This window comes from Vicugna pacos, chromosome 3 (genome assembly GCF_048564905.1).
Source record: "Vicugna pacos chromosome 3, VicPac4, whole genome shotgun sequence".
NCBI classification, from domain to species: Eukaryota; Metazoa; Chordata; class Mammalia; order Artiodactyla; family Camelidae; genus Vicugna; species Vicugna pacos.
Genome location: NC_132989.1, coordinates 44,898,994 through 44,914,187, shown reverse-complemented (window position 1 = coordinate 44,914,187; position 15,194 = coordinate 44,898,994). Strand labels below are relative to the sequence as shown.

At 37.7% G+C, this 15,194-nt stretch overlaps 1 protein-coding gene across 8 annotated transcripts in view; it reads right to left on the bottom strand.

The window, feature by feature from the left end:
• The window catches only part of TMEM232 (transmembrane protein 232), a 246,282-nt gene that overhangs the window by 189,511 nt on the left and 41,577 nt on the right, over window positions 1-15,194 (bottom strand). For all 8 annotated transcript variants that reach the window (XM_072958289.1, XM_072958292.1, XM_072958290.1 and 5 more), the window contains exon 8: window positions 10,262-10,416. In XM_072958289.1, coding sequence (XP_072814390.1) covers window positions 10,262-10,416 — 155 coding nt within the window. The remainder of the gene's footprint in view (window positions 1-10,261; window positions 10,417-15,194) is intronic.

Below are 15,194 nucleotides of genomic sequence, written 5' to 3'. Positions count from 1 at the left end.
AAGTCTCAATTACCAGTCCATTGACTTGGTTTTACAAGCTATGAAATCAAACACGTATAAAGTAATTTACAAGTACTTTAGACATCCCCCTAATTATGTGAATAAAGAAACTAAGGCAGAGGTTTACTGGCTTGTCTAAAATAACATAGTTGCTTGGCTCAGTTTACTTTTCTGCTTTTCTTTTTTTAAACTGTTAAAATTACTGTCAATCATTGCACACCTAAACAGTACCAGACATGGATTGCACGTCAGTTAGCCAGATTCCGGTTCAGTGTTTCTTCTACACTAATAATAGCCAGGGATTTCATAAAAAGCTGTCTGTCTTCAAACTACCTTGTAAAAAAGTTAGAAACATCAGCATTCAAAACAGTTTTCCTAGGTTCTTCTTATTGTTTCCCTTATGACTAATTATTTTAAAAGAATTAGAATATCTCTAAGTTGCAACCTTTACACAGAGTTATTTGAAACGTTCAATAGATATTTCAGAAAACAATGTCAAAAATCCACACAACTTTGAGACTGACAATGAAAAGAGACATCAGTAACTCACAGAGAATCTCCACAAACCATAAAATCGGTGGAGCTGGATTAAGAACAGCAAGAAGGAATACCCACACGCCGCTTAATGAAACACAGCAGCCTTGTTCCCCAAAAGAAAGAAGAAAAGAAATTAAAGAAAAAAAAAATGATCTCTCCTGCCTACCATGTCTTTCACAGAAACAAGAAAAGTGCAGCCAGTCCTTTACTTGAGGTGCTCAGTTTGTAGGGAGCCAGAGTGTTATCTCTGTGCCTTTTTAACCTCATTTCTCCATACTGGTCCACAGATGGCAACTTCCAGATGACGGAACAGTGCTTGTGGGGATACGTGTGTAGGAGAAGGAAGCAGGGGAAGAGGAGTGCTACACTGGGAACACTGGAGTGCACTTTCTCCTCCAAGGGCAAACAGCAAAGAGCAGGGAGAAAGCAGAAAGGTTCCTGACGATATGGCATGTTGAGAGTTGTAGCTTTTAACAGCTCTGTCATTTACACTATGAACACAAACTTCTTATTTTAAATATATCAAGCTTTCATAAATTCTTCCTAGCTCTGATATAAGTAAAATAGAAAATGGAGGAGGGGACCCTACATGAGACCAACAAAAAAATACATTACAGCAAGGGCTAAGGAGAATATCAGTCTGAATACTGAGAATATTGTACCTCTGAAAATGACTTCTTACAGGAACCAGAAAACATTTTTACAAGATTCTTCAGCATCTTTAATAAAGCCCAGGATAAAGATGTGACACAAAAAGCCTTAATACTGAGATGAAAGATAGCATAATAAGAAAACAAGAGATTGCAATGAAATTAAAATGACAAAAAACACAATTTAAATCCTTAACAAAAGGAGTTAACTGCAAAAATGACAGTTAGAAGGGAGCAAACTTGAAAAATTCTTCAGTAATTTAGAGGAAGATAACCACTGGCAAACTGAGACCCATGACTAATTCCGATTGAAACAACAAAACATAAATCAAGAAAAAAAAAATCTGTAGTACCACAAAAAATCAGAAAGAAACTTTAAGGACCTTAAAGTTATGAAGAAAATAGAATTCAATTGAAGGGAAACCTTTCCAATGCCAAGAAGTTTGATTTAAAATGTTACACAGGCATCTATGGGTTTTCCATCATAAGAAAAAAACCTAAGCACAGGCAGGCAGGAGTTGGGAACACATGTCAACAGTAAGCAGTCAGTGGAAATCCTTCACGAAGTGTAGGCCAGTAGACACAGCATTTGTCCACAGCTTCACATAGTCGGGGCTTCTAAATGGAGGATTTGTCCCAACAGCTTCCTAAGAAGGTCACTGAGACGTAAGAGGACACCATCTACCCTCTGGCTACCAAATTACAAAAGTGCTTCTAAAAAATGCCAGATTGAAGAGAAAACAGAAAAAAAAAAAGCAGACTGCTTTTGAGCATCTCAAAATAACTAAAAGGTAGGAAACAACATAGCAACATTTAGAGACTTAAAGAAGAAATTAAAAAAAAAAAACTGAGCACAGAAGCCTATTCTCAGACAATGTCCATTATACCTTTTAGGGGGAAAAAATGGTAACAAATGTTCTCAGCCAAGGATTGTGTGTAGTCACAGCCTCACCTAATGAAATAGGTCACTCAGAAATTCACTCAAGCCAACCAAGAAACGAACAGCATTTAACAACTTAAAAAATGGAAATCCTAGTGCTAAACAGCTGACAGTGAGTGGGAAAAAGAGAATCCACTTTAATAAGTCAAAATTTTATAAATCTGATTCAAAAATTAAACATAAATACATAAATCACTCCTTAAAGAGAAGACAGAATGTCTTAAAACAATGATCTCACATAATGTTATCAGCAACTGAAGATTGTATTAACAGGCTAGGAAGGGGAGGATTGGTATGAATAAATTAGGTTCAATCTTCATTACACATGGAGAAGAGGGCAGTCAGAATTTCTTTCCTAATTTTGATCATTTTAGAAAACTAGTTCAAAGAATACATTTCTCTTGCCAAAGCCCAATTTCTGAGACTCAGAAGGGACGGACTACATGAAAATCTAATCTTCAGCATGTCTGCTTTCTCCTGTGTGGAAGATTTCATTCTTGGAGCATTGGGGAAGGTGGGGGGGGGGGGAGAAGGAAGGGATGGAGTGTGCACTAGCGATGAAGGTACAAGTAGTCATCAATCATCTTCTTCCCTCCAGCCCGACACTTGGTCTGCCTGTATGACTCGGTGGTGGTAATTAATCCCAGTAATCTTTCTATCTTCGTTTTTGCTCTTCTTTTTTTTTTAATTATGGCAAGTTAAGAGACCCAGATTGGAGCTGCAACCCTGTGCCATGTAGAAACAGTTCCTCTTAAATAATTTTAAGCTGGAGAACAGTATAATCATATTTATGTTGTAACCCTGGCAGCAGAGAATGACAGATTATTGAGGAGGAAACATAAGGCAAAGAGAACAGCTAATAAGCTACAAGAGTCACAAGACAGTATGAGCCCAAACTAAGGTGGTGACAGTGAGAGCAGGGGGACAGTTCTGAAATGTAGTAGTCAGGGTGTCCAATTCAGTTAACTTGAGGAGAGGACATGTGTCAGGTACTGAGACAGAAATTCCGTAGGTAGAAGTCTGGGGGAAAAAATTAATTTGGATCTGAACTAGCAGGAGATTCAGAGCATAAACAGTGTGTTCATATTACCGAGCTTATTTAAATCTCTCAACAGCTCGTTGAGATGGTTACTATCTCCATTTAAGTGCTGAATACTGTTCTTAGGGGCCATGTGACTCAATAAAAATTGGACAGGTAGCAAGAGGTAACATTCAAACTCAAGTCTTCTGATTTGAGGTTGAATTTTTTTTTCCACTGCACCATAAGGTAGCAAAGTATTGACTATGTATTTACCCTTGACAGACTAAGGGTTATATTTAACTCAGAGGATCGAAGGATCAATGAGAAATCCAGGAAATGCATCAGAAGACTGAGGACCTACACTGACATCTCAGCCCATGAAGAATGAGGAAGATTACTGATGAAAACTTTTGTTTGAACAGTTTTGGTTAGACTCACGTGAACATTCTAATTACTAGGGTTCAGGGACATAGACACTGTGGATGTCATTGATGTGACCAGAAGTAAAGGCCTTGCTGCCCATATAAAGCAGTGCCTCTTGGTTCAATTTATTTTGATGCAAACACACTGTATGTCTGGAAAACACTTGCCGTGGCGGTATAATTTTAAATTGTCAAGCTTTTTTGGAATACATTCATGGAGCGATTAAATCAGCTATTTTGCTTTGGGAGATATAATTTTATATGTTATACTGCTGTACTGAAATGCCATACTGCATTTCTCAGCAGTCTTCATTGGCTAATAATTCAATTATAAACACAATTCATTATTTTCACGTTAGATTAGAAAGCCTTTTGCGCTGGCTTGATCTATCTCCCCAGAGCAAATGGGGCAGTTTATAAAAGGCCAAACCACAGGGTGGAGCATCGAGAGTATGAAGCATCATATAAAATTTAACCATATTAAATGGAAATCTGCCTTACAGCAAGCTGCTTGTCTGCAGCACAAGGCAGCTAAACTTTCAAGATAAAGGCTGGTGTATGATACAGGGAGGGGCTCATGTATTCTCATTTTCTCTACTTTTTTGCCGTGTTTTATAATTTATTATTCTTGGTGCATTTCCTCTCCTCAGTTTTCTCTCTGTCCCCCATCAAGCAGAGGTTGCTCTAATTCTGTGAGTCCTTCCTTGGGTCTGTCTTTTCACGGCTCCTGGAGTTGCTCTTTTCCAGCCTCTGCTGAAACCACTTGCTTCTGCTTCTTTTCCTTTTGTGTGTATGAGCTTTATAAAGGGGGTTATAAGAAGTCAGGTAGGGATATACCTGATACCTGCTGATGGTAGCATCAGAAATGGGCAGAGGAGAACCACTCACTAGCAAGGGCCCAAGCAATTTTGGCCACTATTAATGAAATTTCCTTTGATCAATCAGTTGAATGGTCTCTCTCTGCATTTTAAATCTCTGAACATTTTTCCCATCATGTGGTACTTTACTGACATGCACGGGAAATGAAATTGCTCACTATTTTATTCTTAATAGTCACCAGGCATTGAATTTCAGGTACTAAACCAAAGGTATCTTCTACCAAGTGTCACAATTCTAATGCTATCTGGTCCAGCAAATTCTAATGAAGTCTTAATTTACCATCAGGGTCTGATGCCTCACTATTTCTGTTTCATTCTAAAACATTTAGATCATTTTGAAAATTTTTCACTCCCAATCTTAAGAATATGTAAGACCACTATTAAAGTTGCCCCAAAAATGAAAAAGCATTTCTCATTTGATTTTGATAATTACATCATAGTATGTTTGGTTTGGTCTGAAATAATGACTTCTTAAAAGCTGTATAGGCTAACACATAATTAACTTAGATACTTTGTAAGAAGAAAAGCTAATTTTTTAATAGTTGGTATAATGTTATCACTATAACCAACAGAAAATTTGACTAATGGAGAAGTTAGTCCAATTGAGAACTTAAAAAAAGACATTAATTTTTTTAATGTCAATGGGTCATTTTTGTTTACTAGAGTCATCGTTTTGAAAAAGATTAAATTCTTTTCTTAAAAAAACAGTAATTGTAAGAAATATAGGGAAGTGTCAAGAAGGCGGAGTAGAGAGACTCATAGCTTGCCCTCTCCCACAAATACACCAAGAATTAATCTACAAGCAAAACTGAATCGCACGGAACACCTACTGAACTCTGGCAGAGTATCTCTCACTTTGAAACCAGGAGGATTCTAACAAAATTCGGTAAGAAAAAAAAGGAGGGGGAGGAGAAAAAAGAAAAAAATCAGTGCAGGTACAGTCGTGCACGGAGGGAGCAGCAAAGGAAGAAAGGCACCTTCATGCTGAGGGGCCCACTCTCCAGCCAAGAGGTCAAGAGGGATGGAAGCAGAGCTTCCGAGGCTCAGAGGAAAATGTGGCAGCACTTGGCAGAAGAACTAAGAAAAACTGGCACAGAGGCTCCCTGTGATCCCCAGCTCTAGACGTGAGCTGGCAGGGACAGGCCAGGACTGGCTGCTGGAGATCTGCATGAGCCCAGAGAGAGGGCTGGGGCCCACTACACAGAGGCAGCCTCTGGGGACTAGAGGGAGGTGTGAGCTCTGGCTTGGGGTATGGGTGGAACAGAACAGCCTAGAAAACCCATAAAAAAGCACCACTGCTGGTGTGCTTGGGGGGAAGGGGCACAACACAGCCGTGCTATAGCCCCTGTCTCTGCTTGGCTCCAATGTCAGTATGTTCTCAAGAGAAGAGCAGTGGGGCTCGGTCATAGCTGTTGCTGCTGCATGGAGGTGGAAATGAAAGCTGAATCCACACCCAGTGGCCCTGCAACTTCACAGGCAGGACTGAGATTTGTTTACAGCTCCAGGCAGAGAGAGTAGATTTGCTCTTTCTGGACCCTTTGTGGATCTGCACCTCTGGGAAGAACAGGCAGTGAGTGGAGTTTTGGTGCATAGCGGGCACAAGCACAGTTATTTACAGCAGGCCAGCATACCATATGGTACTCGGAGGCAGGCCTGGGGTCTGAGCTGACCCTGTGGCACACCACAGATTCACGTGTGTTCCTGCTCCCTACAGTGGGTCCCAGCACCTGACATTGGTAGATCTGTGCTGGTGGTTCCTGGGGCCCAGAACCTGAGGGACACCAGCGTGGGCAGCCTACATGCCCACAGCTAAGGCAGGGACAAAGGCAGCATCAACAAAGAGTACTTTCTAAGCCCACATAACACGTGACAGACATCACCACAGAGGGCATCACCCAGTGGACATCTCAGAGGTATATTCAGCAACTCTGCTTCCCAGCTGAAGTGATCCAACCTGCCTACCACACTCCGTGGCTCAGAAACGGGTCTAGAAGCCTCTATTCTAGCAACGGGAGCAGACCCAAGCCCCCGTCAAGGCTGTAACAACTACAGAACAAAAAAGGAGGCCCCGCTCAACAACAACCATCAGGGCAGGCTCTGATCACCACACCAACCGCAGCCCCAATCAAAGGGGTAACAGCCAACACACACAGCAGACAGACATGGCAACCATCCATTCTAAGAACAGCCCTTGCAACAAAACTACTAGACACACACCAGCTACACAGGAACACTCCCACTTTAAATAAACACAAGCAAAAAATAAAACAGCCCTTCAAGAACACAGTAGAAAACTGATACTCCTAAATCCATACAGCCCAAGAAATGTAAGTAAAATAAAGAAGCACAGGAACCACTCCCAATTAAAGGAACAAGAGAAGTCCCCTGAAAGAATGAACAATGAGATAGACCTTGACAGCCTATAGATCATGACTTCAAAAAGGGGGTGATAGAAGCACTGAAGGAAATAAGAGAGACAGAATACTAAAAAAAAGGAAATAGAAATTATAAAGAGGAGCCAATCAAGAACAGAAAACTCAATGGCTGGGATAAGAGCTGAGCTAAAGGCAACCAAAAGCAGACTAGATAATGCAGAGGAATGAATAAGTGACTTAGAAGACAGGATAACAGAAGTCACCCAGTCAGAACAGCAGATAGAAAAGCAAGTAAAAGCCAATGAGAGCAATATAAGGGACCTATGGGATAATATAAAATGTGCCAACCTACACATAATAGGGGTCCCAGAAGAAGAAAAAGAAAAGGGGATTGAAAAGGTACTCAAAGAAATCATTACTGAAAACTTTCCAAACTTAAAGAAGGAAACAGATTTCCAAGTATAGGAAGCACAGAGGCTCCCAAACAAGAAGAATCTAAATAGACCTATACCAAGACATATTGTAATTCAGATGGCCAAAGTTAGAGATAAAGAAATGATTTTAATGACAGCAAGAGAAAAACAAAGAGGTACAGGGGAACCCCCACAAGGCTTTCAGCTGATTTCTCTTCACAAACACTGCAGGCCAGAAGGAGTGGCAAGATCTATTCAAAGTCCAAATGAGAAAAGGCTGCAACCTAGAATACTCTATCTGGCAAGACTATCCTTTAGAGTGGGAGGAGAGATCAAGAATTTCACAGACGAGGAAAATCTAAGAGTTCAGCAACACTAAATCTATCCTAAAAGAAATATTGAAATGTCTACTCTAAATAGAAAAGCACCAGGAAGCTATAGAAATGAGAAAACTGTAACTGGAAATGTGATAACTATAATGAGTTGCAAGAGGATAAACATGAAGATGTTTTTAAAAAAATCAAAATCATCAAAATCATAAAAGGTGGGAGAGAGGAGCAAGAAAATATAGATTTCTCTCTCTTTTTTTCTTTCCCTTCATTCTTTTTAGGATGTGTTTGAGCCTACAAGACTATCAGTCTAAAGCAAACAGATATAGTAAGGCATTAACGCACTTGAAACATAGGATAACCACAAATGAAAAGCATACAACAGAGTCACAAAAACCAAAAAGAAACCAAACTAATACAAAAGATTATCAAACCAGAAAAATACCATATGATATCACTTATATGTGGAATCCAGAAAAAAGACACACGACCTTACTTACAAAATAGACAGAGATTCACAGACATAGAAAACAAGCTTATGGTTGGGGTGTGGGTGGAGGGATAAGTTGGGAGTTCAAGATTTGCAGATACTACTATATATAAAATAGATAAACAAGTTCATACTGTATAGCACAGGGAACTATATTCAATTATCTTGTAGTAACTTATGGTGAAAAAGAATATGAAAATATATGTATGCTCATATATGACTGAAGCATTATACTGCACACCAGAAATTGACACAACATTGTAAATCAACTATACTTCAATTAAAAATATATTTAAAAGAAGTATAATCAAAACTATTTGGCAGTGCTCTTTTAAACAATTACTTTTTCCTTTCTATTAGAAACAGTCACTATGTTTCACTATTTTTTTTTCAATTTATCCTTCTGTTCATTCAGCATTATCTTCACTCTGACTTTCCCTCCCACACTTGATTTCCACAATGTACTCCCAGAAAAAGAGAAGCCAGGATTCAATGACAAGATGCCTCAAAGCAGTTACCTCCTTAATAATGCAGCCAGAATGACAGTGGGATGTTGTACTGAGAGAATGCTACACTCACCCTGGCAATTTGGTCCCAGTCACTAGTAAGACTAATAAACTTGGCCCCAGTTTCTCCATTTGTAAAGTAAGAATACCCTTGTATTATCTCCAACAACCCTAAATCTATAAAATACTAAATTAAAAAAAAAAGGTTATTCAGAAATAACTGAAAATTAAATCAATGTTGAAGCAATATAGTAAAACCAAAAATTAGTTAAAGAAACAATTCCTTAACGTTCAGAATTAGATACTCTTAATCAGCCATTTTTACTATCTCAGCACTTACCTAAATGTGCTTATTTGGTAATTAGAGTGTTTCAAAAATAAATATGACAAAGTAACACAATATTTACTTTTACATGTTAAAATATAATTTGTTATTTTTAAATCAAGTTAGAGTCTTCCAAGAACTAGTTTTTCTAGTTGTTTGTCCTTTTGGAAACTAAATTGTATATCCAAATCCCCTACAACTTATTTTCTATAATAGTTGTCTGAAAGAATCCATAGCTTTCAGAATACCCTAATTTTGCACCAATGAGAATCTCTAATTTTTGTTGTACTTAGCTGTTCTGTATTAACATATATTTATTAAAATTATATTCTGTATTGATATAATAAATATATTCTATTTGCATTATGGTTTTCCTGTTTAAGGATACTATCCTTAGTTTTTAAAGGTAAAAGAATTATAATCTCTGTTAACTGCAACACTGAGTAGGTTTCTCCCATCTGACCCTGAGACAGAGTAAGTTCTTGATTAACTCTCTTCTAAACCAGGCTATGTCTAGGAAATTAGGCAAGCTCTAAGCCATTCTCCAGAAGTCTTTACTTGGTCTAGAATCCCCATAACTTCCCAATGAAAGTGGGAAAACAGCTTTCATTCATAAGGAATGCACCAGATTCTTAGAATTCAGATATACTAATTGGTTGGTGCAGAATGGGTGCCAGAGCTTTAAAAACTAGAATTTGAAGAAAAACTATCACAATTGGATTTGCAACTTGCTATGGCATGACAGATTATTATTATTGTTAGTGGAAAAGGAATTCAAATCTCTGACTGTCCTCAAAGATTGGAAAGAAATACCTTCCGATCAATTTCCTCAGAAATACTTCCTCAGAAATACTCCTTTAAAACTCTTTTTTCCTCCATTGAACCCATGCCCTCCTTTGTAGTAGTTAAAGATTTCTTTTTCCCCTTTTCAAATTAATGTATGTACAGGAGGAAAGTAACACTTATCAGTCAAGATTCATTTTTGTTATACTTTACAAGTAAGGCATAAAGAAAGAGCATCTTAGCATATTTCCTCCAAGGATAATAAACTGTACTTCAGTGGTGTTTAACAACTTGGAAAACAAAAGGATGTTTTAAATGTAGGAATGAACTTCTTATCAGTTACAAATTTCCTTTAATAGAGACAATCACTGCAATATGCTCCTCTAGTCAAAAAAAAAAAAAGATAAGAACAATTTATTGATGAAATGAACTAATACAAAATATATAAATTGCCCTTGCCTTTGGAACTGAGATTATAAATTTTTTTCATAGTCAACTAAGGTGTGATTAACATTTAAGTACAAAGGTTATTTAACATTTAAACACAAAGGTTTCTCCAGGAGTTATTTTGGATTTATAGGATCCCTCTTACCAGCATTTTTTTTGAAGCTGTGTTTTATGAAAGATGAGATGTTCAAGCACCTTATTCAACTGAGGACTATTCTTCTGAACACAAGACCAGGCAGCAACACAGTGCCAGAGCAGGTGGTTAATTTCATACTGTTTCTGATTAAGTTGCAAATGTTCCTGGAATTCAAATATTAAAATATATCTGAGAAAGAGTTCCTTGACTTGAATAAATATAAGAATACATTTTAAATGTGTATTTTCTTCTACTTCATGTTATGCCAAGTGGAGTGATTTACTCAAATACATTTCTGTAAGTATACATAGTTAACCTGAACCTAGTGTCTTCATATATTGTCACATGGATGCCTTGTATTCAATGACATTAGTTCTACAGCAGGAAAAATTCTGTATCCTCTATGGGACAACTACTACATACAACTGTGCTTCTTAAAACCTATATGACTTAGTTCTCCCTGACACCCAGGGGAGAGGATGGGGAGAGTCTGACTAATGATCAAACAGCAAATTAGGTTTTAAAATGTGGATTTTCACTTAAGGACCAAAATATTGCCTAGCTGGACATGATCAATGTCTGCTCAGTAACTATTCTAAAACCCTAACAATTCAGAAAACAAATGGGCTATTTATCTGTTTTTTCCTTAGAATGCTTCCTAATAGTTGCATAGATTTAATTGGTCTACTAAAAAAATTTGTACAAAGAAACTTGATTTTTAGACAATGATAACATAGCACTAGCATTGCATTTTAGTCAACCGTAAAACTTCAAATGCACATCCTATGATGTATACTCAAATTACTAACTTAGCTGATATTTTATTCTTTTATGCTCAAAAGAAATACTTAAAGAGATTCCAAAGGACTCCATAATTTTCATTTTTTATACAAAATTACATCAAGACTACAATTTAAACAAGATTTTCATGTTGCGTACTTTTAGAAGGCCACAAGCTCATAAATTTGAAACTAAGACATTTTAATTTCTAGTAAACTGTTAAGTCCCACAGATGTGTATTCATCTACCTTATGTCAGGAACTCAGATGCTGGAAATAAAGGCAGGAGTAGATAAAGTTTCTACACAAGGCTACTGACTTAGGGGAACAATCTCCAGAAAGGCAAATGGAAATGAGTCAGTGTTTGGAATGTTAGAATACTGCACAGAAAAGCTTTATTTGAAAATAATGTAAGACATCAGAATGAGACATGCAGACTTCAGTAGATGCACATATTTCATCCGAATAACTCTATTTTCTGCTTTGTGGTAGAGTCTCCATCCAAAATAGAACCCATATAAATGAAATTATTTTCTCAAATTGCTCTAGAAGCCTCAGCCTGGATGCCTGACATCCCTCCTGGTGCAAACATTCTGAATACATATATACGTAGATATGTTTGGAAACCTGTGGATGCCTTGACTAACTAATTTAAGACAATCAGCACTTCTTTTTTCCTTCCAATCATGTACATTGCATGACTACATAGACTATTTCGTTAGGTCAAAAATTGTCATTAACAAACTGATGCACCTTCACCAGAGAAAACTCCCAAAAGCATTTGGCGAAGAAACATCAGGATTTAGATAATGAACAAGATATAAGTTTTCTTTCCAGTTTTATATGATACTATTTTTACTTATCATTGAAAAAGAAATATAGCAGCCTCTGATTTCCCAAACTGATTTGATATCAACATTATTACAAACTGGTCAGGCGCTTACAGCCAGGTCATTTTGTTCTCCTGTTGGGTATAAACTCACACAATGTCAACCTCAGGCAATACTACCCTGAGCTTGTGATAAATAAATAAAGCCACTTGATTTTTTCGTAAGCACAGACAAAAAGTCACTGAGCCACCTATAAAATCTCAATCAGAAATGCCCCTTCTTTCTGACAGCATCAAATCTAGAGAGAACCCCTGCTTCTTTAAAGCCTCCCCCAAATCACTCAACCTAAGTCCAACTCCTATAAAGATTAATTCTAGCACCCTCTGACTGTGAAATTACAGACTTCCCGTGTGCTTTCTCTCTACCACAAATAATAAAACCAATTTGCCCAACTGCGCATGTGCTCCCAAAGGGCACCAGCATCCTTAAGAGCACATGAACCTGACACACCTGGGAATTTTCCAGGTAAGTGAGGCTTATGTCTCACCCTTAAGTATCTCAAGCATTTGCCTGGAAATCTTGCCAAAGTTTCTTGACTGCTTTTTTATTTTTGCAAAAGAAAAAAATATATTTGCCAAACTAGAATGAATTAATAGAATGGTGATGATAATGTGATTTAATGCCACCATCATGTACCTCATCAGTGTAGTAGACCAACAGGGAACAATGCTCTGAGAGATCTTGGGTGGTGTAGACTTCTCTGCCTTAACACTAAATCAGTCCCACTCATCTGAAAACTCTTAACTATAGTACAAAAATAATATATACTTAGAAAATTTATAAAATTTGACAGTTATTTTTATTTTCAGGCTAATGACAAAAATTGTGCTTACCTATTTATGTCTTTATTTTTACTAGTTCATTATTATTGTAGTTTTAAAAAGTTATCAGTCTGTAGAGGGGAGGGTATAGCTCAGTGATAGAGTGCGTGTTTAGCATGCATGAGGTCCTGAGTTCAATCCCCAGTCCCTCCATTTAAAAAAAAAGTTACCAGTTTGGGATGCTTTGGAGTTTTGTTTTGTTTTGTTTTTAAGTGTAGGGGGATCTTTTACCCTCTACACAGATACACAGATAGTTTGAAAAATACTAAGCACTGCATTAAATGACTCCCAGAGAACTAGAACTTTGTCTCCTCTTCCGTCTTTTTTTTTTTTTTTTTTTTTTGGTTTTATGACCGCTTCCTATAGTTCTTTCACCTCCCCTACTTGCTGGACCCCGTACATAGACGGCAAGGGGAGACCTGAGGAAGAGGCAGACCACTCCTGATTGGCAGGTGGCAGGTTTAATAAGCATGGAAACTTACATAGGAGCCTTGTCTTGGGCAGCAGCAAGAGTAGATCTCCACACCTGCCCGCCAGAATCTTAAAGTTTATGTAGAGTCTTTATCTGGGTTCAATCACATTTACCACCCAGATGGTCTCAGCAACACATAACTTTCTCAAGGCTAAGTCCTTGGAACTGGTTCTCACTGTCAGGGATGGTGGGCAGAGCAGAGATTCCAAGATGGACAGCCCACCTACTGAAGTGTTGCTAATCTGCTCTTGGCTGAGAATTCAATAACCGTATCAGCTTGAATTTTGTGCAAATTTAAGTACAAAAGCTCTAAGCATCTGGCCAGGCTCTTTTTTATTAAAAACAAAAACAAAACTCTAAAGCATGTGCTCTATTATGGCTGCTCGAAGACAGCTTTTTGAGTTTCAAGCTTGTTTTCAACCATTTGGGGATGGTTGGCATTGCCATGAAAGGACCTCTCAATACAAATGTGTTACCTGAGTAACAAGACATGAATCATAGCGTAATGCTGCTAATTTCAAAGAACTTGTGTCTCAGTCCAACCCAATTCCTAGTAACCATTTACAATAACAGTACAGCAAAAAAAAAAAAAGATCCAAATTTTGATAATGCCTTTGGCTTACTGAGTACTTAACTCACTAGAGGATAAGATTGCTAATACATCTGAATGTAAACTGTCTATGTTTCCCAATTTTCAGAAAACTATTTGTACTTTAGGGTGAATGCAACTATTTAGTAAATGGTCTACAGCATTTCAGTTGAGTTTGACTCCACCTTCTCCAAAGAACTATGTTGTTCTTATCGTGTGACAACTGTGCTTAGCAAATTCAGCTGAGCAAAGGAAGAATGGAAAACTCAATCCAATGTCCTGGCTCTGCAATCCACAAAGCCAATTCAAGTGTATCATTTGTCAAAGTCAATGGAAACCCTGTGTCCAGTTCAGCTTGAAAGGACATTAAAAGGAGAAATGGGTTCCAGCAGCAGGGAAAGGCAATTTCCTATTCTTATAAAGAAACAACACCCATATCGTGTGTATCCTAATGTCTATATCCTACAGAATTCCTTTTATTTTATTTTCAACCATTTTAAAGCAGTACTTTGAAAACAAATAATTACGTTTTTACTCCAGTGCTTATAAATGTATTCAAAATATTTTACAGTGGTCAAAATATGCTATTATGGACATTCTAGCATTACTGGAGAATAAGAGCTGTAGGAATAAAGCCACAAATCCTCTGCTATAGCATACTAATAGTAAAGTAGGGAGAGAGGATAAATACAGATGCATCTTTTATATCCCCAGTTTCCTTCCTTTTTTCTCCTTTCTTCTTCCAGAAATTAAGAGAGATGGGTATTGAATGGGCAAATACTCTACTGAACTGGGGAAGCTGGCTTAAGATTAAGCCATACTGGAAAAACTGGCTGAAACTGGTTGAACTATGCCATCAAGCCCTGAATCAGTTAGCTGAACCAGCAATTTCGAGGAGCACTGTGGCTACACTCTCTTTTATATTCTCTGTATTATAAGGTAATGGGAGAAGAAAAAGGAGGGCAATAAATCTGATAGGCTAAAACCTGTTATAATCCCTTCACAGAATCTCTAGTATAGAGCTAAACAGAAAAGATTCAAACTGTGCCCTTTGTTCTAAAAGGTGGAAAAAGCACAAAGAATTAGTGACATAGCATTCTAAGCAGACACATTCTTTTCATGTGTTGACATTTTCACCCCTTCTGGTTCAGACCAAGCTGGACGGCAGTAGCCTTCCATTTCCTTGCCGTGGACGTGCAGCAAGAGCAACAAAAACAGACTGACTCTTAAGGAGCAGCAGAATCAACATCAAAGACTGCCTGCCTCACAACCTAACAGTCATGTTGCCAAGATTTCAGAGTATCTCACTTGTTTAAAAGAAACACTCAAATCATCAGTACATTAAGTTAGGCGCAATTAACTACATAGTTAAGCACAATTAGTCAGCATAG